This window comes from Oncorhynchus nerka, unplaced genomic scaffold, assembly GCF_034236695.1.
Source record: "Oncorhynchus nerka isolate Pitt River unplaced genomic scaffold, Oner_Uvic_2.0 unplaced_scaffold_16___fragment_4___debris, whole genome shotgun sequence".
Classification (NCBI taxonomy): Eukaryota; Metazoa; Chordata; class Actinopteri; order Salmoniformes; family Salmonidae; genus Oncorhynchus; species Oncorhynchus nerka.
Window position 1 is genome coordinate 70,668 of NW_027039968.1, and position 21,588 is coordinate 92,255.

The 21,588-nt window shown below is 44.4% G+C and overlaps 1 protein-coding gene across 1 annotated transcript in view; it reads right to left on the reverse strand.

The window, feature by feature from the left end:
* The window catches only part of LOC115101116 (matrix metalloproteinase-17-like), a 35,659-nt gene extending 15,000 nt beyond the window's left edge, over positions 1-20,659 (reverse strand). The window contains exons 1-3 of the mRNA XM_065015607.1: positions 20,535-20,659; positions 20,194-20,329; positions 275-561 (exon numbers count right to left, since the gene is read on the reverse strand). Of these exons, the coding sequence (XP_064871679.1) occupies positions 275-561; positions 20,194-20,329; positions 20,535-20,574 (463 nt within the window). The 5' untranslated portion in view covers positions 20,575-20,659. The remainder of the gene's footprint in view (positions 1-274; positions 562-20,193; positions 20,330-20,534) is intronic.
* Positions 20,660-21,588: the final 929 nt, after the last annotated feature.

Here is a 21,588-nt window from a genome sequence, read left to right on the forward strand (position 1 = left end):
CGAGCAGCAGCAAGCTGACTTAATGATTAATGAGAGCATCCCTGTGTCTGGGAGCATTTAGTAGATCTGAACGACCCATGGCTGACCGACCAAACGCTGGAGCTGCAAGGTGTCACAAGGTGTCACTGGGCATCACACACATGCAACCACGTGCAAACTCCTGGAAATGCACATACACATAAATATAATGAACAAATGAACATGATATCACATATACAATGCATGCACAATACACACTAGTCGCTGAAGGTACAGTAAACCACCAACCACTCACCTGGTGATCTGAAGGTCCAGGCCTCATCATCATCAAAGTGGGTGTCCCCGGCCGTGAACCTCTCTCCGGGGAAGAAGGCGTGTGCCACGGTGCCTCCCGGCCCATCAAAAGGGTACCCGTCGTTGTGGTCGGCCTTGGTGAAGTCGATCTGGATGTCTGCGTCGTTGCCAGCAACTTCATGGAAGTTGAGGGGGGAGATGTCACTCCAGACCTTGAGGGCGTAGTACATGAGAGCTCGTACCGTATCTCGACCCAACAGAGGAGACTCCTTAGGAAAGGTACGAATCCTGGAGATGGAGAGGAAGAGAAGAGGGAGAGGGGACCAGGTGGGAGAAGAAGAGAGGAGAAGAGGAGAGGATGAGAGGAGAGTGGAAGCAGATGGAAGTAGGAACAGGGAGAGAGGAGGGCCAGGCAAGAGAGGAGAAAAAAAGATAGGAGGAGAGGAGGAGAGAGTGTGAGAGGTCAAAATTCAAAATTAGAATACAGTACAAGTACACTGGCAGAGCAGCATTCACTGTTCAACAAAATGTTAGCTGATGCCAAAATATTGCCAGTTCATGCATGACTACAGGGCTTGTTTGCAGATACCCACTGATTGTATCTCCTTTTCCATTTCATGGCTTGGTGAGCCCTCGCAGCTGGAAACACATTGACCATAGTGTTAGAATACATCAACATCTTTGAACTGAGTTGCGGAGAGAGAGGAGAAAGACAAAAAATTAGATTTTTTTAGGAATAACTTTTGAGGTACTCCCTCCCTCCCTCCCTTCTCTCTCTCTCTCTCTCTCTCTCTCTCTCTCTCTCTCTCTCTCTCTCTCTCTCTCTCTCTCTCTCTCTCTCTCACTGACTCACACTCTCTGTCTCCCTATCTCCCCCATCTCTCTCTGCCTCTGCTGCAGCAGTAATAGGATTTGAATAAACAGTGGGGCAGTCATACTCTCGCCCTCTATCCCCTCTCTCTATTTCCTACCCCTCTTCTCTCACTCTCCTCTGTGTGTGTTTGTCCAAACCGTACAGAGAGTGATTGGGAACCCACTGTGCCACTCCCACACACACATCCCCTCTCCTGCGAGGGCCATTTGGCCTCTCCACCCCAGACGAGATCGGTAGGAAATGTATGTAAAGTTCACCTGTTAAAGCTTGAGGCCCGCTAGGAGTCCCCCACACACACAGACCCCCACACACAGACCCACACACACAGACTCACACACACAGACCCCACACACACAGACCCACATACACAGACCCCCACACACAGACCCACACACACAGACCCACACACACACAGACCCACACACGCACAGACCCATACACAGACCCCCTGCACACACACAGACACACAAGACCCCCCCAGAGTGGGATTCACTTAGCTAGCCATCCTCCATTCTCTATCTACTAAGACCAGAACTATCACATTCCCCAGCAACAACCCCAGACCAAAAACAAGCTCAATAGCATTATTACAGGTGCTTGGTCAGCCATAGTGTAGGAATAGCAGCTTGCTAGCCAGGTCAGAGGCAGACTCCCCTGCATCACAGATGCACCTTAGAGACTGCTTCCCTATGTACAGAGTCTAGATCTGACAAGCGAGGTATGTGATGTCTCCAATTTCTTTGAGCATTCAATATGGCTCAGTGTTATTGTACAGTCATTGTTGATGTGTCGATCATTTTGGACCCCACTGTAAATAGATACATTTTTTGTTGTTTTGGCTCTGTACTCAAGCACTTTGAATTTGACCGGATAAAATGACTATGTAGCATGTCTATGTATCATATGCAGACTCTCAGCTTTAGTTTGAGGGTATTTTCATCCACATCGGGTGAACCGTTTAGAAATTACATCACTTTTTGTACATAGATTCCCCCCCATTTTAGGGGACCAACAGTTTTGGGGAAAATTCACTTATATGTGTATTAAAGTAGTCAAAAGATAAGTATTTGGGCCCATATTCCCAGCACACAATGATTACATCAAGCTTCTCACTCTACACACTTGTTGGATGCTTGCTGTTTGTTCTGGTTGTGTTTCACATTATTTTGTGCCCAATAGAAATAAATGGTAAATCAAGTCTCCCAGGCGCAACTCAAATGTTGACTCTTCGTTTGCAAGTCCAGTCACAGCTCCTCTGCGCTCCCATAGTCTGATGACTCAGAATAAGAGTGGGGAAAAAAACATAGAACGTTGAAACAAAGTAATTTTTCTCTTTCTCACTTAAATCTCTCAGCAGGATTAACCTCCCTAGCCCTGATATGAAATGAGCTGTCTTTCTCTCTTCATGGAAACGTATATATGCAAACATACAGATTCTCTCTACTGACATACATATGCAGACACACATGGACACACGCAGGTGCGTTTAAAGGATGTCACGGATTCTTGCTTAACAAGTACCTCTTCCTCCTGATTCGGCTCACACCAAGGCTCAAACCCAGGACCTCTGCTTTGAAAGCACATGTGACCGCCCTCCCAGAGCCTCTTGCCATTCTTATCAGTTGCGCCACACAAAAAGCTAGCTGATCGGCTATTCGGTGGCGCAAGTGGGGACACATCCCCATGTGCCACACACACACACACACACACACACACACACACACACACACACACACACACACACACACACACACACACACACACACACACACACACACACACACACACAGTGCTCTTGTACACTAAGGACCTGGGGAAGAGTTGCAGGAGTACTATTTGAAGAATGTGCCAATTTGAAGGCTAGAAAAGAAATTGTAGCTCGCGACATGTTTAATTAAAAGTAGCTCTCATGCTAGAAAAGGTTGGAGACCCCTGCTCCAGAGAGATCCCTGAGTGAGTCTCTGTCAGCCCTGACCGAGACAAGTCTTCTTCTCTTTGTTCCTCTGAAAGGGACTGCCACCCCTGTCCTGCAAAACTGTCTAGGGCTGTGAGAAAATAATAGGACTTATCGCTGACACAGGGACTTAACAGTAACTCTATCCTTTAACTTTGACTCACTAGGCTGAGTAATAAATGAGAGTTAAAAAAGATCATCGCTAAGTTAAAATGCAGTGAACTTGTGAGGTTTAAAGATATAGTGTCCTTCAGCAGGATAATACTCCCGTCCCTCGATAAATCCTTTGTCAGGAGTGAGTCCCATCTTCCTCCATCTCCCTGTCAGAGTGGCTATCCCAGCCGTCAATCACGGCTATAATGATGACAGCACAGGGAGAAGGGTGGAATTGATGTGGTGTCCCCTCGTTATTAGTATCACTTTATGGTAACACCCTCATCATTAGATCACCCAGCTATGGTACAATGACGATGTGATGGGGCTTCCTTAGGTTCCTTGGGTCTGTCCTTTGGTTCGCATACGCCCGACTCTCTCCTCCCCTACTGTATCCCTAAAATATATATTTCCTTAACACTTGTGTGTGTGTACACCACTGAACATATGTGACAACCTATACTGTATCCAACTTATCACTCTTATCCATGCTCTTTCTCTGATCCATTGTATGCATCAAGTCACTCAAATCCAAATAGGAACCAGAGGGTACACTAAGGTCATGGTGACAGAGTGACTGATGCTTATAATGACTGTCTCCTTCCTCCACTGCAGCATGTTAACCCCGGCCAGCCAGCCAGCTGGACTAGACAGACAGTACAGGGAAGTGAATCAGAGCTTGAGACCGACAGACAGACAGACAGACAGGAACGTGAATTAGAGCAGTAGACAGACTGACAGAGAGCGAGAGAGAGAGAGATTGAGGGAGGGAGGGAGGCTGCTCTGCTTTCCCCACCTATCTGTTCAGGTGATTAATACATGCGCTAACGAGCAGGAGGCTGTCTGCTGGGGGATAATGGGCTAACAGTGTGTGATGAACTGGACTGTGTGTGTGTGTTTGTGTGTAGGTATGTGCTTTTGTGTGTCATTAGGAGGCCATGTCTTCTGTCTAACAATAATGTGATTTATGCTTGATTCAGCAGGCTCTGTGCGGAGGCCAAATTGAGCTCAGTATGGCGATGCCGTGCGCCTCCCAAATTTTGTTGATGGTAGGTGGGGGCGGTACATCCTGTATAAACACACTCACATTCTTGACAACTTTGACAACTTTTCACAACAAACATGGAGAACTTTGATGAAAGGCATTCACAAATATAAATATCTTTAGGATACCTCGTGTAGGGATTTGAAAGACATGAAAATGTAAATAGTCTGGGTAGCCATTTGATTAGATGTTCAGGAGTCTTCATGCTTGGGGCTAGAAGCTGTTTAGAAGCCTCTTGGACTTAGACTTGGCGCTCCGGTACAGCTTGCCTTGCGGTAGCAGAGAGAACAGTCTATGACTAGGGTGGCTGGAGTCTTGGCCCCAGTGATGTACTGGGCCGTACGCACTACCCTCTAGTGCCTTGCGGATGGAGGCCGGGCAGTTGCCATACCAGCCAGTGATGCAACCAGTCAGGATGCTCTTGACGGTGCAGCTGTAGAACCTTTTGAGGATCTGAGGACCCATGCCAAATCTTTTCAGTCTCCTGAGGGGGAATAGGCGTTGTCGTGCCCTCTTCACGACTGTCTTGGTGTGCTTGGACCGTTAGTTTGTTGGTGATGTGGACACCAAGGAACTTGAAGCTCTCAACCTGCTCCACTACAGTCCTGTCGATGAGAATGGGGGCATGCTCGGCTCTCCTTTTCCTGTAGTCCACAATCATATCCTTTGTCTTGATCACGTTGAGGGAGAGGTTGTTGTCCTGGCACCACACGGCCAGGTCTCTGACCTCCTCCCTATAGGCTGTTTCGTTGTTGTCGGTGATCAGGCCTACCACTGTTGTGTCATCTGCAAACTTAATGATGGTGTTGGAGTCGTGCCTGGCCGTGGCAGTCATGAGTGAACATGGACTACAGGAGGGGCCTGAGCACGCACCCCTGAGGGGCCATGTGTTGAGGATCAGCGTGGCGGATGTGTTGTTACCTACCCTTACCACCTGGGGATGGCAATCAGGAAGTCCTGGATCCAGTTGCAGAAGGAGGTGTTTAGTCCCAGGGCCTAAGCTTATTGATGAGCTTTGAGGGCACTATGGTGTTGAACACTGAACTGTAGTCAATGAATAGCATTCTCACAAACGTGTTCTTTTTGTCCAGGTGGGAAAGGGCAGTGTGGAGTGCAATAGAGATTGCCTCATCTGGGGATCTGTTAGGACGGTATGTGAGTCTAGGGTTTCTGGCTATAATACAGACGTCAGTGCTACGGGTCAGTAGTCATTTAGGCAGGTTACCTTAGTGTTCTTGGGTACAGAACAGTGTTCTTAGCCCTGAATCACTACGAGTGGTGCGTTTTAAGAGGTGCAGACCAATTTATTGGATGTGTATGACTCACTCCGCTATCTTCTGCTCCCCGAAGCGCAAGAAGTATTAATGCTCTGACTTCTGTGGAGGCTGAATCGCCATAAACGCTGTAGGCCACTGCAGATGGCGGATTGACCATAAACCGGCTCTAATACTGGGACTGTTCCGGGTTCATGTCGCAACAGCTAGGTCCACCAACCTACGCTCTCCCCAACCAATTAATCTTCATCCTCACACTAGTTAGTTCTGAAATCAGCCTATAATGGTGTCCTATACATTACTCCAGTCAACGATAGCGAGTCTCATGACCACAAGGCATTATTACTGGATTTACCATGATCATTGTTCCATACTTCTCACTGTTAAAGGGATACTTTGGGATTTTACTTCCACAGTCAGATGATCTAGTGGATACCATTTTTATGTCTCTGTGTCCAGTATGAAGGAAGTTAGAGGTAGTTTCGCAAGCCAATTCTAACTAGCGTTAGTGCAATGACTGGAAGTATATGGGTATCTGCTAGTATGCAGATAAAGGACCTCAATGCCAAAATCCTGAAATATTCCTTTAAGTGTTGTCTCACAGGTGACTCACAGGTGATCTTTTGACGTCAAACCAAAATCAACCAGTCTCATACGTAAAAAAAAAATGATACAAGGACAACAAAACAACACAAGATCAATCCTTATTTTGGGGTTTAAGATACGGTATTATATGTTTGCTTGTTCCTAAAATAGAGCCTGTTTTGGACTGGCTGTGAGCTCTGCCTCTGCTATTGATTATGTTACAAATACCCCTTCCTTCAATGAGTCGATATGGTAATCCAGCCCAATAGAGAATAACCTTCGCTGACAGGCTTAGGCTGCTAGCTCACTAACAATACTATAGGTCACAGGAGGTTGGTGGCACCTTAACTGGCTCGTGGTAATGACTGGGGAGGAATATGTGGAATGGTAACAAATACATCAAACACATGGTTTACAGGTTTCCATTCAATAAATATAGACCTATCTTTGCTAAATACGTTAACTTGAACCCATTTGCAGTCCACATTGTTCTAAGTAATTGCATGTCTTCAATAGCATTCACACTGATGTAGAGGCTAGGCCTACTGTACATTAAATTATGTCTGAGCATGGACATGCCAAACGTTGTCAATAAGCAAGATTAAATTCATTCTTGATAAGGCCTAAACAAAGCGAAACGACATTTTGTTTTAAATATGCTGTGTCACACTTATAGGCACCATAACTTCGGCACGTGGGCATATAATATTAAAAACAAAGCAGACTATGGAGGGTTTTACTCACATCCAAACTTCTCACAGTAGCTGAAAAAAAGATACAATATAAAGAGTAAGGGAGAATGTCCACTCACTATTGTACTGCTCCCAAAAAGGTCTACGTTTTCTGAACATAATCGGAACCCATCTCACAGATCACATCGCATTCACACATCTCCAGAAGTTGCATTGAATGCGCGCGGCGCATAAAATCAGGAAGGTGAATCATTCTAATAAGATTGATCAAACGAAAAATGAAAAACAAGTAATCTGTTTATAAAAATACAAATACATTCTCTGCTCAAATATTTTTCATTGAACACACACACAAATGGTGTATAGGTATTTTGTAGAAAAGACAAGGATGAAATTCTTATCTAAACATAAAAGAGAAGACAGAAACAACAAGACCCAGAGTTCTGGGTCCAAAGTAAATAATACAAAACAAGGACATGTAAACAGAAAGAGGGCAGATGTCACCCCCCCTCTTACCTCCCCACAGCACTGAATGGTCCAAGTAAGAGAGGAGAGGCTGACACTTTCAGACACTCACAGGAAGATCAGAAGCGTGTCTGGGGTCAATTGAAGTCTCTAGAACTTCAGAGACTATCCTAACAATTCCACACCAATAACCATACAAGTTAGAGCAAAGGGCAAAGCAGTGGAATAGTGTACCCTGCACAGCATGACATTTATCACACATAGGGGAGGTATCAGGAAATATCCTATGCAGCTTAGGTTTTGGAATAGTGTAATCTGTGTAAGATCTTGAATTGTATGAGACGGTGTCTGGAGTTAATGGAGCAGGTGTGGATATACTCCCAAGCTCTCTTCCCAATCTGCTACAGAAATGTTAGTGCCTAGCTTTTCTTCCCATTTTGCCTTAATGGCATCTGTAGATGGTGTGCTAACAGATTGAAAAGCATCATATAGACGAGATATTAGTTTGCCTGAGGTGGGACAAATGTTGATGCATCCGTCAAACATGGAAGGTTTAGCATTTCTAAATGTAGGAAGATGTTTTCTAACAGTTTTCTAATAGTCTCTTATCTGTAAGTATCTGAAAAAGTTACTTCTGGGAAGATTATAGATTTCCTTCAACAAATCAGAGGCAAAGGTCCCTTCTATATATATTGTAGATCCCCTGTGGTATTGATCTCTAGTTCTCCCCATCGCTCAAAGGTGTTATCAAGGTTAGAGGGGGAAAAGGAGGGAATCCTGGCAACAGGGAGCAGGAATGATATTGGTGTAGGGTCAAAGTGGACTTTAATTTCCTTCCTGAGAATTGATTCTATTTCCTGAGAATGTACCAAACAAATTAATCAAATCAAGAATAGCTGGAATGCTAGACTGGGGTTCTGTTACATAGAGGAGAATGTCATCTGTGTATAGAGAAATCTTATTTAGAGTATCTTCAGTATTATAGCCGTGTATTGCTGCATGAGATCTGATCGCCTGAGCGAGAGGTTCAATAATTAGAGCAAAAAGCAGAGGCAACAGCGCACAACCTTCCCCCTCTATAAAGGTTAAATCAGGGCGACAATGATTGGTTAGTGAGTATTCTCGCACAGGGGTTCCTATATAAAAGCTGGATTCATTTTGTGATCCCATCTCCAATATTACATTTCAGTAGGACTGTGAATAGATAGGACCACTCAATTTGGTCAAAGCCCTTTTCGGCGTCCAGAGATATAACGGCAAGGTCCACGTTGGGTAACCTCTGAGAATACATAATGTTGAAGAGGCGCCTGAGATTGAAAAATGAGTTTCTGTTAGGGATAAAGCCAGTCTGGTCCGAATGGACCAATTTTCCCAATAAAGTGCTAAGCCTATTAGCCAGAGTTTTTGCGCAAATCTTTTGGTCTGTATTAAGGAGAGATATTGGTCTGTATGACCCTACCACTTCCGTATCTTTACCCTTTCTATGAACAACTGTAATGAACGCCTCATTGAAAGTAGGTGGGAGATCTCCATCCTCAATGGCCTGAACCAACATTTTGTGCAGGTAGGGAGAATATTGCTGAATGTTTTATAGGGAATCCATCTGGGCCCGGGGTCTTGCCACTATTTAGAGATGTAATTGTTTCTCGAATTTCTCCAAGAGATATTACCTTATTCAGGAAGTTGGAATCTTCCTGGTTCAGGGCAGGGAGATTACAGTCCTCCAAAAAGATTAGCATAATTAAGGGATTAGGATCTGCTTTAGATGTCTCACAAAACTGACGAAATCTGTCATTGATGTCCTTGGGGGAAGAGAGTAATTCCCCAGTTACAGATTTAACTTTGTGATCATTCGGCATCATGGCAAGTAATTTGTGTGGTTTGTTACCAAATTCAAAATATTTTTGCTTGGCATAGAGAAAAGATTAAGCAATTTTAGTTGAGAGAATCTGATTATATTCAAATTTCAAAGTGTTCATTTAAAAAAAATGTTTCTCCATAGATGGATGGCTAGCATTCTCCCTATCCAGTAAGTGAATTTGTCCCTCCAGTTCTTCCAGTTTTCCTCTGTTTTGCCTACTCCTGGAAGCCTGAATGGAGATGATACAGCCTCTCAAATAAGCCTTCACTGTTTCCCACAATAATCCTGGAGTTAGTCTCTGTGTTGTCATTGGTACAGTGCCATGCAAAAGAATTCATCCCCCTTGGCGTTTTTCCTATTTTGTTGCATTACAACCTGTCATTTAACATCTTCAACCTATGGGGGCGCTATTTATCATTATTGGATAAAAGACGTGCCCGTTTTAAGCGCAATATTTTGTCATGAAAAGATGCTCGACTATGCATGGAATTGACAGCCTTGGAAAGACAAAACTCTGACGTTTCCAAAACTGCAAAGATATTATCTGTGAGTGCCCCAGAACTAATGCTACAGGCGAAACCAAGATGAAGTTTCATACTGGAAATGCCCCAGATTCTGAAGGCGCTGTGTTCCAATGTCTCCTTATATGGCTGTCAATGCGCCAGGAATGTGTCGTTTCTCCAAGGTGTCTGCAGCATTGTGACGTGTTTGTAGGCATATCATTGGAAGATTGACCATAAGAGACTACATTTACCTGGTGTCCCGCCCGGTGTCCTGTGTCGAAATTATTGCGTAATCTGTAGGTCCATGCGTGTTCCATTTCTTCAGAAGAGAAAGTCAACTGCCACGAAGGATTTTATCGTCGATAGATATGTGAAAAACACCTTGAGGATTGATTCTAAACATCGGTTTGCCATGTTTCTGTCGATATTATGGAGTTAATTTGGAAAAAAAATCGTGTTTTAACCAGTTGCTCCTACCCTCTACTTTTTTGAACATTTTGTTAAAAATCGCGCAACATTTCAGCGCCCTGCTACTCATGCCAGGAATATAGTACGTTCATATGGTTAGAATGTGTGGATAGGAAACCCTCGGACGTTTTTAAAACTGGTTAAATCACGACTGTGGCTATAACATAACGTGCGTTACATCGGAAAGCGCAGGAAAACCTGATCACAGAAAATGGAAATAAATATCCTTGCGCAATTGTTCACAGTGAGCCGAATTAGATAAGACCGAGCATTCAACTCCCACAGCATCCCCATGTTGTCTAGAGTCTTGTGAATTGAATCATCTTTGATTCTTGGTTGAACCGAAACAGGGGCACCACTTACCTCCAGTCTCCGCCCAGATCATTCTCGAAGAGCTCTTTCGTGAAATTTTTTCCAAGACGACAGCTAATGATTTTTACATCGCCTACGGATGATTTTTTTTATCGCTTATTAACGTTTACTAATACCTAAAGTAGCATTACAAACGTATTTCGAAGTGTTTTGTGAAAGTTTATCGTCTACTTTTTGAATTTTAAAAAATGACGTTACGTTGTGAAATCGCTGTTTTTTTCGTTTATCACACAGTCTACATATAACGATATCTTGGCTTTATATGGCCCGATTTAATCGAAATAAAGACCCAATAGTGTTTATGGGACATCTAGGAGTGCCAACAAAGAAGATGGTGAAAGGTAATGACTGTTTTCTATTTTATTGTGCGGTTTGTGTAACGCCGAAATGCTAATTATTTTGTTTACGTCCCCTGCTGTGCTTTTGTGTTGTAGTGTATTGGTGCATGCTATCAGATAATAGCTTCTCATGCTGTCGCCGAAAAGCATTTTAAAAATCTGATTGCCTGGATTCACAACGAGTGTAGCTTTAATTCGATACCCTGCATGTGTATTTTAATGAACTTTTGAGTTTTTGAGAAGCACACGTTGTTCAGTCCATCCTGAGGGAAAGAGAGAGAAATTTCCCAGCTCCCATTGGTGAAACTTTTTTTTTGCGTCACCGGGACGTTCGGGCACGCTGAACGTCTCGTGAGCGCGCGATTCTCACAGTTACACGCCTCATCGAAAGCAGGCTTCACGCTGAAGACGTAGAAACTGTTTCCATGGTTATAACTGCTTGGGAAGTGTGTATACGATGACGTTGAAGTGGTGGCAACTTTTTTCATTACAAGAGAGACTTTGGGAGAATGCATGCCCTGAGACTTCTGCTTTACATAGAGACAAAATTTAAACGGTTTTATAAGCTTTAGAGTGTTTCCTATTCGATAATAATTTTTATATGCATATATTAGCAACTTTTGACAAAAATTTATCATGGTTTATATGGGTGCCGAATTCCTCCAGAAGGGGCAGTATTCAGGGCTAGCCCCAACAGGTTAACTAATACTATTAGCATTTAGCGTAGCACATTTGCATTTCCAGAGCTCTAGTTGGGACGCAAGCGTCCCAAGTAGAAGCAAGAGGTTAATGACTTAATATATATATATATATATGATCCTATGCTAGGCTATCAATACTGTTACACAAATGCTTGTTTAGCTATGGTTCAAAAGCATATTTTTAAAATCTGAGATGACAGTGTTGTTAACAAAAGGCTAAGCTTGAGAGCAAATAGATTAATTTCATTTCATTTGTGATTTTCATGAATAGTTAACGTTGTGTTATGCTAATGAGCTTGCGGATAGATTTACACAATCCTGGATACAGGTTTTTTTTCGTAGCTAATCGTGACGCAGAAAACGGAGCGATTTGTCCTAAACAAATAATCTTTCAGGAAAAACTGAACATTTGCTATCTGAGAGTCTCCTCATTGAAAAGATCCGAAGTTCTTCAAAGGTAAATGATTTTATTTGAATGCTTTTCTGGTTTTTGTGAAAATGTTGCCTGCTGAATGCTAACGCTAAATGCTACGCTAAATGCTACGTTAGCTATCAATACTGTTACACAAATGCTTGTTTTGCAATGGTTGAGAAGCATATTTTGAAAATCTGAGATGACAGTGTTGTTAACAAAAGGCTAAGCTTGAGAGCAAATAGATTAATTTGATTTCATTTGCCGATTTTCATGAATAGTTAACGTTGCGTTATGGTAATGAGCTTGAGGCTGTAGTCACGATACCGGATCCGGGATGGCTCGACACAAGAAGTTAAATAGATTTTTATTTGGATTTCATGTAATGGACATACACAAAATAGTCCAAATTGGTGAAGTGACCAAAGCAAAAACAACAAAGAGACGACCGAAACAGCTCCGTCAGGTACAACACACACTAAACGGAAATCAACTACCCACAAACACCAGGTGGGAACAGGGTACCTAAGTATGGTTCTCAATCAGAGACAACGATAGACAGCTGCCTCTGATTGGGAACCATACCAGGCCAGACACAGAAATACAAAAACATAGAACAAAAACATAGAATGCCCACCCCAACTCACGCCCTGACCAAACTAAAATAGAGACATAAAAAGGAACTAAGGTCAGGACGTGACAGTACCCCCCCCAAAGGTGCGGACTCCGGCCGCAAAACCTAAACCCATAGGGGAGAGTCTGGGTGGGCATCTGTCCGCGGTGGCTTTGGTGCGGGACGTGGACCCCACTCCACCAAAGTCTTGGCCCTCCTTTGGAGCGGCGACCCTTGCCGCCGAACTCGGACTGGGGACCCTTGCAGCGGGCCTCGAATAGAAGGGTGACTCTGGCAGCGCCGGAGTGAAGGGCAGCTCTGGCAGTGCCGGAGTGAAGGGCGGCTCTGGCAGCGCCGGAGTGAAGGGCGGCTCTGGCAGCTCCTGACTGACAGGAGACTGGCAGCTCCGGGCTAGTGGGAGAGTCTGGCAGCTCGGGGCTAGAGGGAAACTCTGGCAGCTCCGGGCTAGAGGGAGACTCTGGCAGCTCTGGGCTAGAGGCAGACTCTGGCAGCTCCGGGCTAGAGGGAGACTCAGGAGGGAGGAGACGAAGAGACAGCCTGGTCCTTGGAGGAGGCACAGAATAGACCGGGCCGTGGAGGCACACTGGAGGTCTCGAATTAAGGGCCTGCACAACCCGTCCTGGCTGGATGGTGATTTTACCCCGGCACGTGCAGGGCGCAGGCACAGGACGCACTGGAGGCACAGTGAGCAGGGCTGGCGCAGGATATCCTGGCCCGAGGAGACGCACTGGAGGTTTGGAGAGCAGGGCTTGCACCATCCATCCTGGCTGGATCCTCACCCTAGCCCTCAGATGCGGGGAGCTGGGATGTAGCGCACCGGCCTCTCTGACTTCCTTGCCAGCCGTGCCAACTCCTCATAGTGTCTCCGCTCAGCCTTAGCTGCCTCCAGTTCCTCCTGTGGACGGTGATACTCCCCAGCCTGTGCCCAGGGTCCCTTGCCTTCCAGTATCTCCTCCCATGTCCATTTCTCCAGATAGTGCTTCTGCTCCTCACCACGCTGCTTGGTCCTTTGGTGGTGGGTAGTTCTGTAACGGCTGTTGGTGGAAGAATGTGAGGACCAAAGCACAGCGTGGTACGTGTTCATCATGTTTATTCGAAACTGAACACTAAAATGCAAAAATAACAAAGAGACAACCGAAACAGCTCCGTCAGGTGCAACACACACTAAACAGAAATTAACTACCCACAAACACCAGGTGGGAACAGGCTACCTAAGTATGGTTATCAATCAGAGACAACGATAGACAGATGCTTCTGATTGGGAACCATACCGGGCCAGACACAGAAATACAAAAACATAGAACAAAAACATAGAATGCCCACCCCAACTCACGCCCTGACCAAACTAAAATAGAGACATAAAAAAGGAACTAAGGTCAGGACGTGACAACAGCGGAGATTGGAGTATCTGTCCATAGGACCACTTGAAGCCGTACACTCCACAGAGCTGGGCTTTACAGAATAATGGCCAGAAATAATCCATTGCTTAAAGAAAAAATAAGCAAACATGTTTGGTGTTTGCCAAAAGGCATATGTGGGAGACTCCTCAAACATATGGAAGAAGGTACTCTGGTCAGATGAGACTAAAATTGAGCTTTTTGGCCATCAAGGAAAACGCTATTTCGGGCACAAACCCAACACCTTGCATCACCCCGAGAACACCATCCCCACAGTGAAGCATGGTGGTGGCATCATCATGCTGTGGGGATGTTTTTCCATAGACAGGGGCTGGGAAACTGGTCAGAATTTAAGGAATGATGGATGCCAATAAATACAGGGAAATTCTTGAGGGAAACCTGTTTCAGTCTTCCAGAGATTTAAGACTGGGATGGATGGTTCACCTTCCAGCAGGACAAAGACCTTAAGCATACTGCTAAAGCAACCCTCAAGTGGTTTAAGGGGAAACAGTTAAATGTCTTGGAATGCCCTAGTCAAAGCCCAGACCTCAATCCAATTGAGAATCTGTGGTATGACTGAAAGATTGCTCTACACCAGCAGAACCGATCCAACTTGAAGGAGCTGGAGCAGTTTTGTGCCAAACTTATAGAGACATATCCCAAGAGACTTGCAGCTGTAATTGCTGCAAAAGGTGGCTCTACAAAGTATTGACTTTTGGGGGGAGGGGGGGGGGGGGGGGGCGAATAGTTATGCACGCTCACGTTCTGTTTTTTGTCTTATTTCTTGTTTGTTTCACAATAACAAATATGTTGCATCTTCAAAGTGGTAGGCATGTTGTGTAAATCAAATGATACAAACCTTACAAGGCAAAAAATAGGGAATTGCCAAGTCACTGTAAGTGCCATCCTGGGTCGACCAATGAGATAAGCAAGCTATAACATCTCAAGGTTATATTGCGTGAACAATGCTGGTCTAAACATAAACCATCTGCAACCGATATAGACAACAGTACATTTACACATTACATATTACATGTGTATATATGTGCGCATGTACACATGCACATACGTGCGCGCACACACACACACATATATATACAGACATAAGCATACACATATATACACACACACACACACACACGCACACACGCGCACACGTGCACACGCACACACACGCACACACACACACACACACACACACACACACACACACACACACACACACACATACATATATATACATTCAGTTGAAGTAGGAAGTTTACATACACTTTAGCCAAATACATTTGAACTCAGTTTTTCACAATTCCTGACATTTAATCCTAGTAAAATATCCCTGTCAGTTAGGATCACCACTTTATTTTAAGAATGTGAAATGTCAGAATAATAGTAGATAGAATGATTTCTTTCATCACATTCCCAGTGGGTCAGAAGTTTACATACACTCAATTAGAATTTGATAGCATTGCCTTTAAATTGTTTAAAACTTCATAAGCCTACTTCTGGTGAAACTGGAGGGCACACAATTCAAATAAAAAATCATAAAAATTATGGATATTAAACATTTAGGTACATACAAGTGTCTTATATCGGTTGAAAGCTTACATTCTTGTTAATCTAACTGCACTGCCCGATTTACAGTACATTACAGCGAAATGGAATGGTACAGGTTGGTTTTTCTTTGGATTTGCGCCTCACATATAACTTCAGACTTCAACTGTATATACACACAAACATTTATACCAAAAACCTAATGGGTAGAAGGGGCCTGCGCAATGACAGAAGCAGAATGGCACAAAACTCCAACATGATATCCAGGTGTCTGATGCCACCCCATCTGCCCCGCCCCAACCATCACCACCAGTCCTCTGCCAACAATAAATAAAAGGTATGCTGATAATATTAATAATAGTAATAATAATAATGCAAGATTTAAACAAATAAATAAAAATAATAATACAAATAAATGAATAAATAATAAATACATAATGCAAGACTTGAGAAATAAATAAATAAATAATGAAACAAAACAAAAATGGGGGACTAGAAGAATATCCATCTGAAAGTGTCATTGATCGAACCTGGCATGCCACTCGAACAGGCATCCTCTAACCTCCAACGACAGGGCAGTCGTCCAGCCAGAATGAAAGTGAAATGAAAGTGAAATGAAAGCTCTGACCGCCCTCCATTGGCTCGGCTAAGTGTCTAATATGTCCGAGAGCAACAATAAAACTACAGTCGGCAGCCCTTGCTGAGACAGTTTAATAAGATTTCATCCGCTATGGCACAGTATGGATTTGAGTCCATGAGCAGACTCTAACACACAATGACAAGGTGCTCTAACCCGTACGGGGATTGCTGTATATTCCAGAATAAACTTCTCTGTGTCCAAAACCGAGGAGAGCCAAATCTTCTCACTAGAAGGAGGGGGGGGGGGGGTAATTCTGCGTCTGGCAGGGAAGAGCAAGGCTGGGCGAAGATGGAGTTTGTAGAGTTTGGTCATGACATCTCTGTAGCCGGCGCAATGCTTTGCTACATCGGGCGTATAATCCTCATAGACACGGAAAGGATGTCCTTTATGTAACAGGTTACCCCTCATTCGAGCCTTCAGCAAGATAAGATCCTTGGTCTTGAAACTGTGACAACAGAGGATGGGCGAGGATGTTGGCCCGGTTGGCACGGGGACAAGAGATGATAACTGGGCGAGGACGTTGGCCCGGTTGGCACGGGGACAAGAGATGATAACTGGGCGAGGAAGTTGGCCCGGCCCTGGCACGGAGACAAGAACGTGATGTGAACGGTCCAGCAGCGGATCCGAAGCCAAAACATCCGATCCCATTGTATCCCTCAATAGCTTGGCGAAGAAGTCGGTGGAGCGAGAGCCAGCCTCCACTCCCTCTGCCTGACCAACAACGTGAAGGTTATGACGTCTGGACAAACCTCTAGGCCGACCACTTTCACAGAAAGCCCCTGCACACTCTCCTGCAAGGATGTGCATAGCTTCTCTAAGTCGTCGATCCTACCAGGATTGAATTCAGAAGCCTTCTCAAGGTCCACAATACTCTGGCCCTACGAAGAAACCTTTCAAATGGTGTCCAGTTCAGCAATAGTAGCCTTAAAACATTTAGTTCTCCCAGAGCCCGAATAAGTTCTGAAAGTGTCACGTTATTTCCGGTGCCTTCCGCCATGTCGGTCTCGTTGTTTGGTGGGGAAGAGGCCTCCGATGAGGATTTATTGTCCTTTAGTCGCCTATTACCCAGCATGTTCACATAAAATGTACAATATTGTACTAGAAAGAAACGAATGTTGTAAAAAGTAAAGTAGGTTAAGTTAGAATGTTTCACAAACACAGCCGTTCACTCCAACATGCTAGCTCCGCCCCTTCAATCTGTTTTTTTGAACAACAACAATAAATAAATGTAAAATGTAACGACATCATAAAGTCGCCAGGATACAAATACTTTTTGTTATAGTAGGGAGGGCCTGGGGTTTGAACATATTAAACGGAAAACAAGCAATTGTTACAGGTTACAGATAACTTCTAAATACGATGGGCGTAACATGTAGCCTTTACATCATGGAGGGGGTTTAACGCACGAGACCTGCATGGCTAAAATAATGTGGGCCTGCCTACAATGCAGAGATAAAAATGGAATGTCTACTCACTGTTTTACTCCTCTCAAACTTGATATTTTATAAATCTTTGGTGATTTAAGATTTATTTTCAAGCGGTCTCAGGAGCCAAACCCTTTATCGACAGTATTGACTATTTCGCGATTGCATTGGGTATTTAAACTAAATACAAAGTATACATGCATCAAATGCACATTAGTCTACTCTTGATCCATGCGAATATGGACAGTGTGCGTCATGGCTGGATAGGCTGTGTTTCCACTTTCAATATTCAAGTCATAACCAACTGCGTTACCTCTAAAAACAGTTTTTGTTTGGTCTTAAATATACCTACCATCGCTGCCTGAAATTAGAACTTTGGATGATGTTGTAAAGGACAAGTCAAACATATTTCCACCCCTCCCATCTGAGCGCAAGTGTGCAGATATAAGACAGGTAAATTGCCGAACCTGGCGTTAGGGCTGGAAAATGACCGTTTTTAGATGATGAAATAGCAAACTAATGTGCGTTTGACACTAGCGCCGCCTTAACGCCAGCTGAAAATAGCTCCCTACACACACAAACACACACACACAAACACACACACACACACAAACACACTCAGGGAAGTTCAGTGAAGTCCACACTTCAATAGAGTTCCACATATAGATGTGGAACTCTATTGAAGTGTGGACTCCACTGAACTTCCCTGAGTGTTTTTGTGTGTGTGTGTGTGTGTTTGTGTGTGTATCGCTCTCCACACAGCTCCCAGCCAAGTCCCTGCCCCATGACCCTCTGCTCTACACCAGCCCCTTATCACCAGCGCTCTCAAACAAACCAGTAAGGAACATTATTACAGTGTTTGAGCCCTGACCTTACTGTCACTGGGGCTGGTAGACCCGAGGCCAGTCTGACTAAGAGCAGTAAGTAGAACTGACTGAGAGAGAACTTCACCTGTTTAAAGAACTTCTGTTGACTCTTTAGATGACTGGAGGAACATGGATTCAAGCTTCTTTTCTGGGATGCTTTAATTTGCACGGTGCAGTGAGGCAAGACTGGGTTTAAGTCAACAGATAATCAATGGGTGCTACTTTCCAAACCCCAAGGTAAAGAAGCATATAGAAGATATGCTTGGTCTCTGAGCTCTACAGCCCAAACCAAGAAATCTGTGAGAGAAAACTCCAGCTCTCCATCCAGTGAGCACAGTGTTTTCAGGACTCTGTACAAATCAGTACTAGTGTTAATACAAACACATTCTCCCTGGTCTCAACAGACAGTCAGGCTGCCAGCAGACAGTAGAGGTGAGAGGAGAGCAGGAGCAAGCAGACAGGAGCAAGGCATATGATTGGCACTAGAATGCAGGTGAAAGAAGGAGGGAGGGAGAGAGAGAGAGAGAGGAAAAAAGGAAAGAGATAGATACAACTGCAGGATCTGTCAATGAGGGGGAAGAAAGGTGCGTGTGTGTGTGTGTGTGTGTGTGTGTGTGTGTGTGTGTGTGTGTGTGTACGTGTGCATGTGAGAGAGGCTATGTAGGTGTCAGCAACTTACGCACGCACACAGAAATGTTCCATACGCACAAAAAGCGTATTTCTCTAAAAGTTGGTGCACAAATGTGTTTACATCCCTGTTAGTGAGTATTTATCCTTTTCCAAGATAATCCATCCACCTGACAGTTGTGGCATATCAAGAAGCTGATTAAACTGCATGTGAGCATTACACAGGTGCATCTTTCGATGGGGACAATAAAATGCCACTCTAGAATGTGCAGTTTTGTCAAACAACACAATGCCACAGATGTTTTAAGTTTTGAGAAAGTGTGCAATTGGTATACTGACTGCAGGAATGTTCACCAGAGCTCACAACCTCACACCATGTGTAACCACGCCAGCCCAGGGCCTCCACACCTGGCTTCTTCACCTGCGGGATCATCTGACACCAGCCACCCGGACAGCTGATGAAACTGAGGAGTATATCTGTCTGTAATATAGCCCTTTTGTGGGGATAAACATATTCGAATTTGCTGGGCCTGGCTCCCCAGTAGGTGGGTCTGGCTCCCAAGTGTGTGGGCCTATGCCCTCCCAGCCCATGGCTGCTCCCCTGTCATGTGAAATCCATAGATTAGGGCCTAATGAATGAAATTAAATGTACTGATTTCCTTATATGAACTGTAACTCAGTAAAATAGTTGAAATTGTTGCATGTTGCAATTATATTTTTGCTCAGTATACCCCCTTGCTTCCCTTCCCCATGACCCTGGCCTGCACACACATCCATCTGCAGTCCAGCACAGCGGTCCGCATGTAGGGACTGTTTGTACAATGTTTCACCCATTTCATAAAGTAACCTCACACATCCAACGCTGATCCTCCCTAAAATCCAACACGCCTGCTCAACACCATGTGCATCATTAGCCATGGACTAGATTGTACATGCAAAGCAGGTTATGTGTTCCATACCATCACAGGTACCATACTCTCTACCATACCCAGTCCACACTACATCTCCCCAGTCAGCCTCACACTGGTAGCACACAGACTGACGTTGTGGCCAGGTGGGTTTATTCTATTGTAGTGTACTGTACCTCCAGGAGAGGTGTCTCTTGCTCCACTTGTTCTGGGGCGTCAGGGCTCGTCTCCTGCGGCCCACCACCGCCTCGGTCTCAGACAGGTCCGGGAGGGAACACCTCGGGGTCTTCATCAGGCCCAGGGTGGCTTGGTCTGAGCAGGGGAACAGATACGCAGATGTACACGTTCATATTGAGTAGTAAACTAGTGAGCATGTCGACCCATTAATCAATTAAAGCTGTATTGTTTTAGCAGAACATAACAAGACAAAGACAAAGACAGTGTGTGCATACGTGCCACACACACACACACACACACACACACACACACACACACACACACACACACACACACGCACCTAGCACTCCGGTCTCCTCCAGTCCTCCAAACTTCTGCATAGCTTTGATGGCTTTGGTCAAGGCCTCCTTGGTCTGGAGCTGTCCAGTCACTGGGTCAGGGGGTGGGAGATACCCAAACTTACTCAGCCAGTCCTGGAGGAGACAAAACAGGAAGTGTTAAGGACCATTCCAGCCATTCCAAACCCCTGTGAATGTGTCAGTGTTATGAATGTGTAGGTGTGTGTGTTTAAACATCTACAGTATATATTTGATGTGTGTTTGAGCAAATGCATGAGAATATTTGAGGTTATACAACGGGTATGTCTAATTCTAGATGGTGTCTAATTCCACAAGTTACCACCGACTAAATCTATGACGTTAAAATGCCTATTTACTCTGTTCCATCTGACTGCGCAATACAGTGTCTCATCAGCCCAGCCAGCCAATTTATAAACTTAATCTCCACTGTAAAAAGCTTCTAGACATTATCTCAGATTTATTTTAGACTTACATTTAGTTTTCAACAGCAGAGATTTGTATGAACCTTGCTGTCTGTCTCTCTGACATTTGCAACATTGTTTAAATATTGAAATTCAATCTCCAGCTGTCCCATAGTAATGAACGTGCCAGGATTCGGGACAAGACAGTCTGGTAGCTTTTCTCAGCTAGTCGAAATCATGAATCAGCATCAGTTTTGTGGATATATGCAAAGAAATCCCATTAGAAAAACACAAAATGGAGTCAGTTTGCTGTCATTCCAGATTCAATTTGAAGTGATTGCTGTCTAAGTTAGTTGGTTAGCTTCTCTGAACAGTGTCCTGGCGGGAGAGCAAATTTCCTATGCCAGGCGAAATCGTGCATCATTAGCTCATTGTTATAGATGTATTCTGTTATTCTGGCTGCACTGTTTGATGTGACTGTGTTAGCCGAAGTTGTCTAGCTAGCAAGCGAGGGATAAGAACATTGGGAAAGGGAAGGGAAAGCCTAGTCAGCTGCACTAATCTGAGAGTTAATCATGTCTGGCTAAAATGAAAGTTAAGTACTGACATCCTCTCTAACCACTCAAGCATTTTC